General features: G+C 39.6%; 1 protein-coding gene across 5 annotated transcripts in view; it reads right to left on the reverse strand.

Moving 5' to 3' along the window:
* Window positions 1-1,698: 1,698 nt before the first annotated feature.
* LOC113163414 (peripheral plasma membrane protein CASK) overlaps window positions 1,699-16,251 on the reverse strand; it is a 38,617-nt gene continuing 24,064 nt past the window's right edge. For 2 of the 5 annotated variants that reach the window (XM_026362019.1, XM_026362014.1), the window contains 15 exons: window positions 16,045-16,125; window positions 14,592-14,780; window positions 14,088-14,166; window positions 13,655-13,740; window positions 12,628-12,696; window positions 12,466-12,534; window positions 12,157-12,192; window positions 11,454-11,495; window positions 10,749-10,945; window positions 8,995-9,110; window positions 7,421-7,501; window positions 7,094-7,174; window positions 6,638-6,840; window positions 4,644-4,727; window positions 1,699-3,521 (listed from right to left, as the gene is read on the reverse strand). In XM_026362019.1, the coding sequence (XP_026217804.1) occupies window positions 3,345-3,521; window positions 4,644-4,727; window positions 6,638-6,840; window positions 7,094-7,174; window positions 7,421-7,501; window positions 8,995-9,110; window positions 10,749-10,945; window positions 11,454-11,495; window positions 12,157-12,192; window positions 12,466-12,534; window positions 12,628-12,696; window positions 13,655-13,740; window positions 14,088-14,166; window positions 14,592-14,780; window positions 16,045-16,125 (1,590 nt within the window). In that variant the 3' untranslated portion in view covers window positions 1,699-3,344. The remainder of the gene's footprint in view (window positions 3,522-4,643; window positions 4,728-6,637; window positions 6,841-7,093; window positions 7,175-7,420; window positions 7,502-8,994; window positions 9,111-10,748; window positions 10,946-11,453; window positions 11,496-12,156; window positions 12,193-12,465; window positions 12,535-12,627; window positions 12,697-13,654; window positions 13,741-14,087; window positions 14,167-14,591; window positions 14,781-16,044; window positions 16,126-16,251) is intronic. The other 3 variants (XM_026362015.1, XM_026362017.1, XM_026362016.1) reach the window with 3 other exon arrangements.

The raw sequence follows: 16,251 nt of genomic DNA on the forward strand, positions 1-16,251 counted from the left end.
AATCTGAACTAGTCTTGATTTGATAGGATCCATTTTATCCGACTGCTCGTTTCTTAAAAACATGTTTTCTTTATTCCATAAACAAATAATTATATAACAATTATATTCTCATTGTCCTTGTGCAACTCTGTGTGTCACAGCTGTCGTATTTTTCTATAACGCATATTGAATAGTTTTATTCTACAGCAGCCTGTTGAAGGTCGGGTCCCGTCCTGCCTCTTTGCACCATCCCGACAGTGCATCCAGCAGATATAACTTTCTTTACTTACTTTACCTTCTTCACAAGTTGGTCCTTGGTCTTTTCACTGGACATCTCTCCTCTTCTTTCCAGCTGCTTATCCAGGATGTTTTGTTAACCTACGACTGTAGGTTCTACTCCACTGATCATCAGTGTTGATGTCAGGAAGACTTGAATCTGTTTCAGCTCCTCCTCACTTGTCTTGTTACAACTAAAAAACTCTTTGGGCCTTTCAGACCTAGACCAGCTCCTGTCCAGTGCAGGTTGAATCCCACTCTAAAGCCTCGACCCGGGGCCTGTGTGCCCAGTGTTGGCTTATTATTTTATTTATTATTCTAGCGGGCTGACCTGTTAATTTTATCTTTTAGGGTCAGATAGTGTTTGATGTGTTGCTTTCTGATTGTGGCGTCTTGTTTAAACTAGGACACCACTAACCACTGAAACTCGCAGAGCACAGCTCATATTGTGCAGGTTGTTCTGTCACTTGATTCGAGTTGAAGCCTGCAGGCAGTCACTCAGCATGACCAACTCTCAGTCTGCTGCTTTGATATTAATTACTCTGAACTTGCAGTGAACTCAGGAATACTTTATGCTTATGCTTTTAGTGCAACCAGGTTGTTTTGAAACCTCCTAATTGTTGTCTTACAGGACCCTCTGTATTTCTATTCATGGTCGCCTGTCCAAGTGTTCTCCAGACAGTAGTCATTGACAAATCTACACTACAAATACCAAACTGTGGCGTAAAAATGGAACAGATGACGGGTCTTTGTCCCAGACATTAGAGGGCACTAAAACTCCTAAACAGAACAAAAACATAGTTTTTCACATAGGACATACAATTTCTTGATATGACTTTAAAAAACAAACTTAATTACTCTGAGGGAAATTGTTTTGGCTCGACTAAGACATTATAGCAACACTACAGTAAGTACCACAGCTTCCTTTGACAAACATTGTTAAGTTTTGTCATACAAATTAGAGCAAAATAAAAGTTAATGGTCAGGCTACTGAATTATCTAAACACATAACTGTGCTACCTCATATTAAATTATGCATTTCCAAGTTAATATCTTTAATCCTAAAGGCACCTTGGCAGTAAAAGTCTGAACCAGGAAACCATGAACAGATTTCATTGAGGCTTTGTAATCCTTGATTCTCCTTGAAAACCCAGCTTTAAATCAATACAAATATAGAAAGAAATGACTTTATTAGTGCTTCCTGTGTTGATTAACAAGAGCCTGGCAGCTGTTGAACTGAGATGTATGTCTGATAGTGTAGGAAATGGATTTATAACTACAATTCAATTCAATTATTATTTTTTTTTTTAGAAGCATGTGATCAGATGTGGACACGTTCCTTGTGGTCATGGCATTGAATATATTTACAAAGCGGTCTGGACTGTTCGCGAATCAACACTTCTCACTCACATCTCCAGTCAAAAGGAAGACAAGACAGTTTACTTTAAACACGTAAAAGGAAATATATATTTTTTTAAAAATGAAATAACAAAAAGAACATTTCATACAGACGAGCTGCTTTTGTCATTTGCAGAGGTAATTTACACAGGACTTCAAATGAAAACACTTTACCTGAAGTAGCACAGCTGCAGCCACATCACACAGGTTGATTTTTTTTTACATTTATTTATCCCCCCATTTTCTCTCTTGATTTCTTTGACTATAATGTGCCTTACTTATTGAGTTTCTGTTGATGTGGGCGTGTTGTGCCACTTCTGGTAAAGCATGAAGAGGTCATGTCACATACTGAGCTTCTTTTAAGGATTAATATACACTGGCTCTTGGTAATTCACTCGTATGACGTACGCACCATTGAAACATTTACACACAATTTAGTTATTTTCTCTCCCTCAAAACAAGAATACTTCTTATATTTTTAAAGACAACAGTTAAGAGTTCAAAAGCGGTGGCTCTAGGATTGGATTCTTTCCACCTACATGAGGCCTTCCCCTTCCACATTCCTATGAACACTTAGTTTTATCAAGCATGGCTCACCTAGTGTGAGAAACAAGAACATGGTTGTCGTGGCGGTCTGCCTGGCAGAAACCAGGGGTGTGCATAGGTGTTGCCGACTTCTTCCCCGAGGCTCTGATAAGGCAGTTTATTTTTCTCCATTCCTTTTTTTTGTCTTCTTCTTCAGGAGCCATGGTTGGTGTCAGTGCTTTCTCATGGCTGATTGTGCTCCCAGAACAACTTTCCAGGTCCACTGACCACTGAATTAGTGTTTCATGTATGGTGGCAGAGGGATTAAGACAGCCAGACCGAGAAGGCAGACAAAACAAAAACTGTGGTGACAGAACGCAGTACATGTCTTCTTCATTGTCCATTTTGTGCAAAGTGAGATGTAAACAAAGACCATCAGAGGTTGGGGAGGGAAGTGGGTCACGACAGGCTACAGTAACACAGGGAAATGTAGTGTGCTCCTTCAACAAACTGACAGGCACAGAAGGCCAGTAAAATAAATAAAAGGGGACAGTTTCCTGTGCTTTTTGCTTCACTCAAATATGCATTTGGAGCTGAGGGAGTTGTCGCCACTATAGCAGCTTCTAATGTGCTTCAAAGATCGGCTTGTTTGTCACAGGGGCCGAGGACACTAAGGGGATGTTGGAGAGGACAGGAGTACCACAAGAAGCGCCTTTTGAAAAAGGTCAACACACACACACGCACGCATACACACACACTTAAGATTGCTTTATGGTCATGCTCACTATTGCCTTTCCAATATTACCACCCATCCATCAATTACAAAAGAAAAGTACAAAATATCTACCACACTGCCCCTCCACTCCCCTCTCTTGAACTATATGTGGACAGAACCATATTCACTTTGTTTAATCATTTATATATATGTATATATGTACACAATATGCCTTTTGAGGCTGTTGAGAAAAAAGGGGAATGGGTGAGATGAAGTCTCTGTAGAGAGGTGTCAGAGTCATTAGTTTCTTATTTTCCCTCCTTTTCAACAGTTTATCTACAGAAATGTGTGATTCTGATGAGACACAATTCAAGGGGATTTGACCAAAGTTTAGCATCCACGGTGGATTGGATTGTTCAGAGTAATGAGCTTAACTGCTGTTGATTGTATGTCAGTAGACCCAGGAGACAGGGACCCACTGAGGGGTGGTGGACACTAGGTCTACAGCCTCCTCCAGCAGGCGTATGGTGTCATCAATCTCATTGTTGATGATGGTCTGGTCAAAGTAGTGGGCGTATGTCCGCTGCAGCATCTCTGATTCTTTCTGGAGTCGTTGGAGAGAGTCGTCCTGAAGGGTGTGGTTGAGGGAGAAGAGAGAGGGTCATCAGTGACAGGTCTTTGTGTATGACAGGTGAGCTTGACTAACAGCTGGCTGATATTTAACAGTAACTTGAACAGCTTAACCTATCAAGCTGAGGCAAGACCTCCAGATTCAACACTCATACCATCTGCCTGCAGTTAATTTATCTACAGTGCAACTGTACATTTTATTTTGTGCTAAAAAAAATGTTGTAAAGTGTTGATCTACAAGTGGAGCTCAATTATTCTTCTAGCAGTTCAACTAAAATACATCAGTACATACTCTGATCAACCACAACGTTGTGGTGGACAGAAGACGGTATGGGGAAACATTTCATGTTTATTATCATAAGGTGTCAAACACTGTGTCTTGCAGCTTCCTGTTTAGCCACAGAGTAGTTAGCTGACTCTCGCCCACCACAATAATAAAACTTCGTTTTTGATCAAGCTTTATCCAAATGTAACTCATTATTTCTCTAGTTTTTGGCAATAACGACAATTACCACACTGATCGGAAAAAATGAGACATTTCACAGGGACACAAAAGAGGAAACATGACAGAGAGGTGGTGTTAGGCCACAGGAAACAACAACGCATCACAAACAAAGGAGCACAACATTAAGAGGGTTTTTAGAAAGGTTAGATGGATAAAAGAAATGTGTGGACAAGGCTAGATAACTACTAGAGCTACAAACGTGCCTTTCTACAACCACAAGCCAGAGTTAGACTTAAGCAGTACTTACAGGAAGTTTCCTGCACCATTTTGGAACCTCGAGTGCAAAATAAACATGCCGAAGAAAATATAAACATGCAAAAAGATGATGCAAGCAGGAATGAAGGTTGTTTTCACACTGGGTCTGCTTGTTTGCATTCAGCTGTTCTGACTAGTTAAAGGGAGGTCATTTATACCATCATAGCCATTGATTTACAATAGAAAAATAGAAAGCAGCACAGTATCATCGCGTGATAACTAAGTGCACAGTTTTACAGTCCCAGTGTGACTGTACCTTAAGTTAGAACTGAGTGAGAGTTAGTGATTATGTGCAAACAACGTAAACTTGAACAACTAGCATGCATGGGAGAGGAGGCAGGAAAGAATTTGCAACTATACCTCAGTCATGCCAGGGGTTATGGTGGGAGCTGCAATGAAGACAACATATGGTGCGAACTCCGCTGTCCTGAGGATCTTTAGTGCCTAGTGAGCGACACAGAGAGATTTGATGAGCAATGAGCAGACATTGGCAAAAAACAGATATTGGCATAATGTTGAACCTTCTGCAGTTTCTGCATTATAGTTTTGCACCATCGACCACATGATTTCTGCAGAGTTGTGGCACCATAATATTTTTGACCAAGTAGTGTGTATTATCAGGTCATTTTTGACGTTACTACTGATGTTTGTGTGATGCCACCTGTTGTTTTTCTTGGCGTTAGTCACTTTTTTCCCACTAAATGATTGTGTGTTTTTGTCCTTTGGTTGTTTTGTAGCTTTCTTCATGTACTGTGCGATGGTTAGCAAGGCTGTAGTAGTCAACTTGTAATCTGGACTCTGTTTTTCTGTTGTTGAACTTATCTCAAACTTGGCCATTGGACTTGTGAAATACTTCAATAGGCAGCATTTCTTTTCCTTCCCTGAACTTAAACTTCCTCTTTCCTCTTTCCTGCTTTCTGCTTAATTCTTGCATATTTTCAGGGGTGATGCTCACCTTGTTGCATCAGCTTTCTGCAGATGGCCATCTCTTGACAACTGTTGCAGCATGTGAGTCAAACTTAGATGTGAATTATTTCAGTGCAACAGTGCAAGTGAGTCTTGCACACCGCTGGAGATCATTCAGGTTGCAGCCTTTTAGTTTTTCAGGTTAACTGTCACTAACTTTTTCTGTGATTCTGTGTCATAAATTCACAAGACAAAATGAAACATATCAGGTTTGTGTATTCTGCAAGTTTATGGAAATGATGGAAATGAAAATGCTTTAATAATGTTTGTTTGTGATGCAAGAAGCATCACTCTCGAGGAACTGGATGTTCCTACCTTGTTTACTACCTAATGTTTGGTCAGACAGTGCTGCAGCATGTAATGTTAGCAGTGCACGCTAGCTTGTATCTAAACTAATGACGTGCAGCATTGGTTCTGCGTTTAGGCAGAACTGAAATTGAGTTTATTTGGTACCTGATAGTTTCAATTTTGTATTTAGTTCTAATTTGGAGTTTCACTTCCCAAATGTAAAATCTGGATGTCTAACAAATAGACATCTTTTAAAGTTTAGGCTTAGGTTTTTAGGACAGTATTTCCAAAGTCAAAGCAAGAATGTCCCTCACTTCTTGCTTAACATAGGCACTTAACAGTTCAACAGTTTAGGTCAGGGGTGTCCAATCCTGGTCCTCGCGGGCCACTATCATGCTGGTTTTCCAACTATCTCTGCCTTACCCACTGCTGATTACCTGGATCAGGTGTGTTCAGCCAATCAGAAGCTTTAAGTGCAAGTGCCCTTGAGGACCAGCATTGGACACCCCTGGTTTAGGTCCTTCTCTTTTGAACTGTGTGCTCATAAGAAGTTCAATGATCTTTCTCCTCTTTAGCCCACAAGACAAATGCAAGTTAAAACAAAAAACATTGAAGAAACATTGAAAAACAAGATCTAAAAGTGCTGGTGCCTTCTCTGGTCCCAGGCTCATTCAAGATGCATTGAGATAAAACCAGGACTGTCCTGTGAGCCGACAGGTCAGAGTTTTAAAAAAGAAGCTTCATCTTCTGGGCTAAAGAGGAGAAAAATCATTGGACTTCTTATGAGCACTCTGTTCAGAAGGCAGCATCTGTTATGGTATAGGGTGTGCTTTATTAGGGAAGACCTTGCTTATTTCAGAAAGGAGATGCGAAACACATTCTGCAAGCGTAGTAAAAAGAGTCTGGTTGCTAAACCATTCTGCCTACAGAGCAGACCTGTCACCCACTGAAAACAGCTGGCAAAGTATTAAAAATGCAACACACTTGTTGACTAATCAAACAGCTTTCATGACATTTATGGAATAACAACCTTTGTCATGTATATATGTAAAGTTATTAGTGTGTTGAATTGTTTTTTAGAGAGGCAAATCCTTTCTTACCTGTGGTTCAACATCCAGAATGGAAATCATGCCCTGGGCATGGATCTGCCTGATAGTCTCCAGTCTAGTTCCATACATGGCGTCCTCATGGCTGCCATACTCCAGGTAGTCATTGTTGCTGATGTCCTGCATCATCTGTTCATGAGACACAAAGTAGTAGTTCTTTCCATTCTCCTCATCCTTCTTTGGAGGTCGAGTTGTATCTGGGTAGAGAGACGGACAGGAGAGCTGAAACAATAGATACCACTGTGTTGCAAAGTATTATACATGAAACCTCCATACAAATGGCGATAAGGGTGAATGACTTTATACTGCTGTGCTCTGCCTTTAAGACAAAGCAGCATAGGTGACTGTTTCTGCATATCTCTTTTGTCTATAAAGGGAATTTTGACATAAACTTCAAACCACTTCATCAATTAATCTGTCAGTGCTAGTGTCAGTTTATGCATTTCTTACGAGGGATGGGGTAGGCGAAGCGGTCAGGGTGTTTGGTAATGAGTGTGTTCTTGATATGCCTTCTCCCAACTCCATGTGCACCTGAAATGAAAGGAGCCAGCAGAGACAGATTGGTCAATCCAGTAACTATAGAAAGGGCTAGGACTTAGTTGATATATATAATTTGCTCTAGTGTCTGTCAGAACAGAAATCTAAATTTCTCTTTAAGCAAAAAGGTTTGTTCAGTTGTGGTGTTCTAACAGCTGTAAAGAAGTGAGATGGTAAGCTAGCTCTGTTTGAAAATCTGCAGTCTTTGATCATTTCCCTGCCTTAAACAAATTTACTCACCAAGCAAAACCAGTGTTTTCCGCTTGAAAGAAGGAAGCTTCACCACTTCCTCGTATGTTACCAGGTCTAGTTGGTCAAACACTGCATTAGAGAGAAAACCTCTTAGTTTTGCATAGACTAATCATGAGAGGTCTAGGTTATTGGTAGTGTACAGTAAAGTAAATGTGTCATCTAAACAATATTGCTAAACAGTCTAATGCAACAGCCAGTTTTTAAAAAACAAAACCTAAAAGATAATTTAAGGTATAATCTACTGAAGAGCTGCATCAGTTTTAGCTAAGTGTATTGTGCATAATCCACGAGTGTAACACAAACATAAAAGAGAATTTGAAGCGAAAAGTGGTGCCAGTTACATCAGCTGCACTGTTTTTGTCCTTGTGGCTTAAAGAATATTGCCAACCATTTTCTATATTATTTTCAATAATGAATTGCTAGTAATCCTAGTTAATGTCTGTCAGTTAGCTTATTCATCTCAGACAAACTGCTACGCTGTGCAATGGCTTTTTATACATTCTGTAGTAAACCAGAGCCAACTGTGCACATGCCAGTTCTCTGCTCTGTTACAGGCCACTAACTAAAAAGACCACAGATCTTCTGCATGCACAGTTGACTCTGGTTTACTTTAAAAAGGTAATAGCTATTCAGAGCCTTTGGGCTTTAAAAAAAAAAGTCACCCAGTGTAGAGATGCATCTTTCTGCTGTGTTTTTAAGAACAAATTAAAAATATAATTGAAAATGATACGCTTTATTCTTTAAAATCAACCCAGAGATATTTGCATATTGCATCAGGCGATAATCTTTCAGACTGTGCCGAGTTACCAGCATTGCAATATATAGAATTGAACTATTCAAATAATCTTATTCTTCTACACCAAGCTGACCTGATGAAGGTTAAATGTCTTGAGATACCTTTATCCGCATTGGCTTCTATCTGACGAAGGCTAAACAACTGTAACCTGCTTTTTCTCAATTATAACTGCATTGCTCAGAACAAGTTTAATAAAATTATCATTCAAAATCAGGGAAACATCAGGAAGAGGACGAGGTATAAAAAGCAGAAAGAGGAGGAAGAAAAACACAGAAGCTGGACAACAGCTGTCTGGAGTTACTTACATGCAGCCATGTCATTGGGTAAGAGACGGCATGAAATATGGACAAAGGGTGGGAGCGGAAGGGTTAATAAAAAGACACCATAAAAGATGACAACTTGAACAAAAAAAATTAACCAAAAACAACAACAACTTTTTAAACATTAAAAGCTGTTAATTGCAACAGTCACTTAAAAACAAGGCAAAATAGAGACACTAGAAGAGGTCTGTCAGAGGGAAAAGGCAACAGACGTGCAGCAGTTACACATACTGGGTGTTACAAAGGTGCAGCACTGTGATCATTTATCACACATACCACTTCTATTAAAATGTCTGTCATTAATTTGCAGCAGTACTTGTGGTTAGTGCCACTGAAAAGTGCATTTCTTACATGTTTAGTTAGGACTTTAATTGTGTTGAGTTATGCAGTTCACATAGTTAAGTGCCGTTTCACCGTTTGCATGCAAAAATGTTTTCTTGACATACCTGCATTGTGCTTGGCCAGGTACTTGTCTTTGTACTGTTTCTTCTTCTTGCCAAACCAGGTACAACTGGCCTGCTGCTCCTGTTTGGTCTTCTCCATTGCTATACATGCCACGCGCCTGCAAGGAACACATGTACGGTTAAATTTAATGGCTTTTTCTGAAATTCAAGATTATATATAATTGTACACTAACAACATGAAGAATATTAATGCAAGGACTTCATCCTCCAGCATCTGGACTCCCTAGGATCCTATGCCAGGATACTGTTTGTGGACTTCAGCTCTCCCTTCAACACTATTGTCCCATCACTTCTCCGAGACAAGCTCTCGCAGATGAACATGCCAGACTCACTGGTCTGGTGTCATCATGAAGCATGAACAACCACCAGTTGGAGCTCAACGCTCTTAAGAAAGTGGAGATGATGGTGGATTTTAAGAAGGACCCAGGCCCTGTCCCACCAATCATCCCCCTTGACACTCTGATGACCTCTGTCGACTCACTCTGCTTTCTGGGAACCACCATCACCCAGGAGCTCAAGTGAGAGCAGAACATCATCTCCCTCACCAAGAAAGCTCAGCAGAGGTAGACTGCTGTCAGGATTGCAGTTGACCCCTCTCACCCCAGACAAGTGGTCTTCTAGTCCCTCCCCTCTGGCAATAGGCTCTGCTCCATCAGGACCAGGACCTCATGCATCCCACTGCTTAACAGTGTCCCAATTCTCCCCAGGTGACCTCCACCCCCAACCTACTGATGTTCACTCTCCCCTCTGAAGCTACAATTTAAATTTTCTTTCTGTACATAACCTTTACTTCTTTTAGTTTTAATTTATTCTATCTTGTATGCTGTTTACATATTTTATGTTTATATTAGCATGCTCATCTTGCATTGCAGTATGTTTTTACCTTGTTAGACTTCATAGATTTGATTCTGTGTCTACACCTGACAGCAAGTCTATGCTCAGTCCTCCATCTTCAATTTATCAGCTTTCCATGGTTACCAGCACATTTTTAAAAAGTCTAATCTATAGCCTCAGGTGTCCACATCCCTCACCTGACACAATAGTTGAAAGTTCTAGACAATTTAGGAGTAAATGTTTTGTAAAGTCAAGACTAGGGGTGTGTAGTATCATATAGTGCACAGTAATACCAGCATTCTTGCCCAATAAAAAAAAAAACTTTTTACATATTACATATGATGCATTTGTGTTTCCTAGCTCACATTGTAGCATCAGCTTTCTGCAGATGGCCATCTCTTTTGACAACTGTTGCAGCCTGTGAGTCAAACTTAGATGTTAATTATTTCAATGCAAATTTCCTTGAAATACTATGATATAAATTTGATGCTATGTCACCCACCCCTAGTCATGACTCATGAAATTATGACTTTACTATGATTAAATATTAATAGTAACCTAGTTATCAGACTACTACATAAAACCCAAAATAACCAGCAACTGTAATAATTCTTCCTTCGTTAAAATTTTATTTTGGCTGATACTGTAAAGAAGTGATGAATCACAATTGTTATTTTGGAGATGGTGGTGGTTTGTGGTGTTGTTGAACTGTATTGTGTTAAGCCGAGATAGTTCTATATTTAGTTTAATGTAACTAAACAAAACATGAAGCTATCACAGTCTGTTCCGGTCCAGCCTCCTAATGTGGACAAGCTGGTATGTAGCTGATAGATTGCTGAGTAATTAATAAACTATAAAAAAAGTGTAAATAAGCACATGAAATGTTTTGGCATTCAACTCACCACTCCTGAAGCTCAGGTGAGGGGATGAGGCCTGCTGTGCCATTCTTGGTGTTCTCCAGTTTTCCCTGCCACCAGTTGTGGTCATCCTTTGAGATGATCTGAATGATGTCACCGACCCGGAATCGAATGCCTGCCTCCTTACAGGGAATGAGGTCATCTTTTGTTGGGTCATACTCAAACTGAGCACGTACGTAAATCTGTCAGGACAGGATGAGGAGACAAAAATTGCTGACACGGTGGCAAAGGATAATGTTGTGACAATAGAAGAATATATGCGGAAGAAAATGATTGGCCAAGCTGCCCATATGAAGAGACTGGCTGCTAAATTGTTAGGCAATTAGAGATGCAATGCTGACAGGAGCCATTAAAAGATAAAAAAGACAGCAGAGGGAAATTCCAGAGCATATAAGCCAAAGCAGGAAAGGGAGCAGACACTTAGATAAATGAACAGCAAGACGAAAATGACTAAACAAAGCGCTTTTCCACTTCTGCCCACAGGGGTGTCCCTTTTATAGACGATTTATGTGCATACATCCACGTGTTTTTTTTTTTTTTTTTTGGGCCACTTACAAACCAGATATGAAGATTTTGCCTTGTTAGATACAGTAGCATGGCATTTAGACACAACTATGAGGAGGAACCGAGCTCTGCAATGGGGGTGGAAGGAGTTGGGATCTACTTCTAGAAAGGGTCCATACATCTTACCTTGACGGACAATTTGTCCTTGATAGCAGGAGATCTGGAGATCTATGGGGTTGAGAGCATCACACACACACACACTTACACATATATCATGCAGTTGAAAACGCTGGGGATATAAACAAAGGAGGTGTGATGAGGAATCCACCATTGGATGCTAAAGCTATTAATACAGTGCTTGTACTTATACAGTATATATGTGTGTGTGGCTATGTATGTGTGATCTTTGAGCATGATAAACATACCATGCCACAGACAAAAATGGCCGAAATCAACAAATAAGAAATTAATTTAAGAGAATGTTGTAACCTAGACAAATTAGGGTTCCTAACATTTTCATTGCAAATGACTGACTCCTATTACAGACTTGAATCTGTTTCTATTATATAGCAAGGAAATATGTTTGTCAACTAAACGATTTTGCACTATGATTTAAGATTGGACAGACCAAGAATCTATAAAATTAGTTTTTTTCCAGTGCTCAGTGTTGGCCAATGCACACTGGAGTTACTGCTTTACATAGAAGAGGAATATTTGATGTAAGAAAAATAGATGGAATGGAAAATGTCAGTGCTTTTAAGTACAGACATGCAGGTTTGGACGTGTTGGAATGAGTGTTAGTTTGTCATATCAGTAGCAGATTGTGAGGAGGAGCTCAAAGCTGAGTTGGAGCAATGCAGCTACAGTGTAAAGAAGGAAGAAACCTCACCTGACGGCCTTTGGGCTGAACTGTCGATGGCAGGTCCTAGGTGGGATGACATTAACCCTTTATTAGTATTTGTTCCAAAGGCCCCTATAACAATATAGGCTTCTATTTTGATAGTTACCAGTTGAAATGACGTGAACACACTGATTCTGATGTAACACTTGCTTTGTGGCTAACTTTTCTATGTGCTGAACCGTGTGTATTTTCTTAATAACTCTATGAAAAACTAATATGTTCAGACAGTTTTTCTTTCACTGACTTGTTTCTGTATGTGTGAAACTGAATGAGTGGAAGAAAGAAGTGGAAATTTACCAGGATGGAGCTGGTCACACTGGCATGACCATTTGCAGGCGACTGTCGGGATAAATCTGGTGATTCTTTCTGCAACAGAAAATAAATAAAACAGCTGTGTTCTTCCTCCTTCTGTGGAATCTGCAAAACATCATAAACAAATGTGTGCTGCTGTTCCCCTACCTCACAAGACATAGATTGGGACCGGTAACTGGGCACAATCTTAAAGGTGATGCTACCCCTCATCTCTCTCTGTGGGGAAAAGGAAAAGTGCACTGTATAAGATTGAATGGGAACAAAACATCACAAAACAAGAAAGTGATCGGGATAAAGCCGAGTTCAACATTTGAGACATAAAATTTCTCACTTAAGCTGTTACTACATTAGTCCACATATCTACTATACATACATATATGATACGTCAAATACAGACTACAGTACACCAAGTGAAAAAGTGCATACACATAAAAGACATTACAAAAAAACACATAAGTTGCTAGAATGGTCTAACTATAGACAATGTGAAGTTACGGTACATCATACTGTGTTGCACTGTACTACCATATTGTGATGTACATGATCTGTTTATTTTGTTCATTAGTGGACTGCCAGCAAACATTTAGTTTTGTTGCTTAATTTTTTCAAATGGGATGAAGGAGGAAGTGATGAGGACAGTGAAATAAAAACTGACCCAAATGGGAGTAATGTGCAACACAAAAGTGCAATAACAGTATTTTAACAAACTATTAAAAACAATCTTTCACTTATACCCCATGAAACAGCTCTTTCTAGAGCAATTTACTTTACACTTTAAGTTCATCTCCTTGGCTTATTTATTTGCTTGCTTTGTACCTCACTTGTCAGTCGCTTTAGATAAAAGCATCTGGCAAATAACTAAATGTAAATGTAAATCCATATAACATGGAAACCCAAGACTGAATTACAAACCCTAATGCATTATCTCCACTGCCTGCACATTGTAAATTATCTCGATTTTGGACTGAGCACATATACTTTGTGGGAGTTTACAAGTTATAAGTCCCTGAGATCATGAACAGTTTTCCAGTTGATGGGTGCAAGACATAATAATTCACAAGCCAGCAAACTGCATGAGAAAGTAAGCACAATGTCGTACCTAAATAGATATTCAACACGATGTGACATCAACTTCACATTCTCAGTAGAGGAAAGAAAGTGTGATATGACTTACCAGCATTTTCTGGAGCTGTTCTACTGTCTGATTGGCAACGCTGATGCCATTAATCTCTCGAATCTCATCTCCTACATGCAGAGTCCCTGAAGCAGAGAAATAATGAATTAATAAAGGCTACAAATGAGGCTCTGGGGTGTTCAAACATGACTGCTTCGCAAAGCACATACCAGGAAAAAAAGCTGAGCCTAGGTAATGTGAGGAAGAGTTAGAGTTCATGGTTATTTGAGTTAGTTCAATAAGAGGGTGGAACCTAAGAGTGGTATTTTCAAACTGTTATCTCCCCAGGTACTACAGTAAATGCTCTAATTAATCTTAGTTTTGAGAGAAAATCTAAAACTAAAATGTAACTGAAAATGAATGTGTGACTATTATTACTGCTATTATGTGCATGAGTGGTTTAAGCTTGAGCATAGTATTTTTATATATATACCTTGTCGATGAATCATTCCACCATGCATGATGCGGGCCACGATACAGTGGTTGAGGTCGTTCATTTTAAGAGTAATGCCCTAGAAGAGACGTACAGGGTAAACTTTCATGAGGCAATAATAACTTTCCTAATGCATTACAATAGCATGCATTGACTCCATCTTTAGTGCCATGATAAATCACTTGGGATAGCCTTGTGCAGGCAACAGAACATGCAGGGCTATAGGCAGAGCAGCAGAGCATTACAAGAAACTTGCTATATTTACCTCAATCTCAAGTAACTGTGACACCCAGTGTGGTTTATAAAATGGTTGGTTTCTGAGACTTAAATATAGCAGACTAGCTTGTAATGCAAAACGTTGCTCTACTGCCAAGCAATGTTTGCTACAATTCTTTTACTGTGAAGTGGAAAAGGGAAGTGAACGTGTATCCTGAAATCAAGTGGTTAAGATAAAAAAATAAAATAAAATAAAAAAGAAATCATCATGTTTTTCTGTCTACACACCATGGGCTCGTCAGTATTCTTCTGAAACTGGACCAGACGAACTCTGGTGACGTTCTCCAGGTCCATGTCTCCGTTGGTGCTGTCTGGGGAGTCTCCGTTCAGGTAAGGTGAAGTGGGTGGGGGCGTCACCCTGAGTGCCTCATCACTGTAGACCTCGTGGGCCACCACATCATGGGTCTGCAGCAGAGCCTTGAAGGTAAACAGACACAAATGTCAAGTCTGATCCCAAGTAGTGACAACAATTTTAGTGAGTGTGGAAGATGTTGTAATGTTGAAGAAAGAGAATCCAACTTATGACTGAAATCTCTGGCTGAATACATGTCACCAAATCCCAGAAAAGAGGTAAATACTTCACAATGTTTGTGTCAGTGGGTAGAGTCATCATTAGAAAGAGTGTGCCTTACACTAATCTTCTTCGAGCACTAATCAGGTCACTGACACACGGTCTCTTTTCAAACATCTACTCACTGCATTTGCCAAATGATCACATCCACTCATCCGAGTAACCAATTCACCCTGATGATTGAACAGCTTGCACAAAAAGGCTTTTAACCTATGTTGAACGTTAATGTGTCTTGGAAAACTTTAACAAATGTTACAGAATAACCAAAAATTAACATACATCAAGTTATTTACATGAAAAACATACATGAAAATGTGAAATAATTGCTCCTAACCCTTCACACACATTCTGTTAACTGAACTGTTCAGTGTCTACAGCAGGATGAAAAAGCCCACTGGTCAGGTCAGACAGCAAGACAGCCTAATTGGATTGAACCAAACCTAAGGCGTGACAGCTCTAGTAAGTGCCATACAATCAGCAGAGGGAATCACCCCAGCTCCTGGTATGTCTAACTGAGTCGAATAAATACCAGTGTCATCTAACAAAAAATTGGGAAAACAAATAAAAAGCAACAGCCAAACATTAAAAACAAGCTTAGACCTGATGAACTGTATATACACACGACAGTCATCAGTAATGATTACTGTGACGAAAACTGCAGTAACACAAAACTACAGCTACATTTCTTTGGGTAACACAGTTTACAAACCCTACAAATGTAATCCAGCTCCACCAAATGTGTTCGGCCTGTCAACAGTATCCTCCCAAATTATTCTTCTTGGTTCAGATTTGTTTAGGCCACTAGAGTCATCCAAAAAAAACTGTGGTATTAACAGTCACAGCATAAATTACTGTATATCCACATCAGTCCCCCAGCATGTTCTTCCTGGTGCTCTAATGCTTCTGTCTATCCCTGCCTGAGGGCTCGTGAAGCGCAGGTGCTAAGCAGCTTTGTGGCCAAGGGAGTTATATGAGCCCTACTTCCGATACAGTTGTAATCTTATACACTAGTGAGCACACCCTACTCATAAAGACGAAACAATCTAAAACAAAGATATAATTAAGATTGTGTCTGTTAATGCTATGTGTGTTAGATTAATAATAACTCACCATGAAGTGTGGCTGTGTAAGGATCCTCCTGAGCTCCTTGGCCTCCATGTTCTCTGGATAACAGGAGATGGTTTCCAGTACCTGGTTAAAAAAACATAAATACTCTCAATACTATATACACTCATAATTAATAACATTGCCAAACATTAGTGTCACATTATTGGTTAAAAAGGTACAAATGAACCTTTTTAGATTATTAAGCTTCAT

The sequence above is a fragment of the Anabas testudineus genome, chromosome 2, assembly GCF_900324465.2.
Source record: "Anabas testudineus chromosome 2, fAnaTes1.2, whole genome shotgun sequence".
Classification (NCBI taxonomy): Eukaryota; Metazoa; Chordata; class Actinopteri; order Anabantiformes; family Anabantidae; genus Anabas; species Anabas testudineus.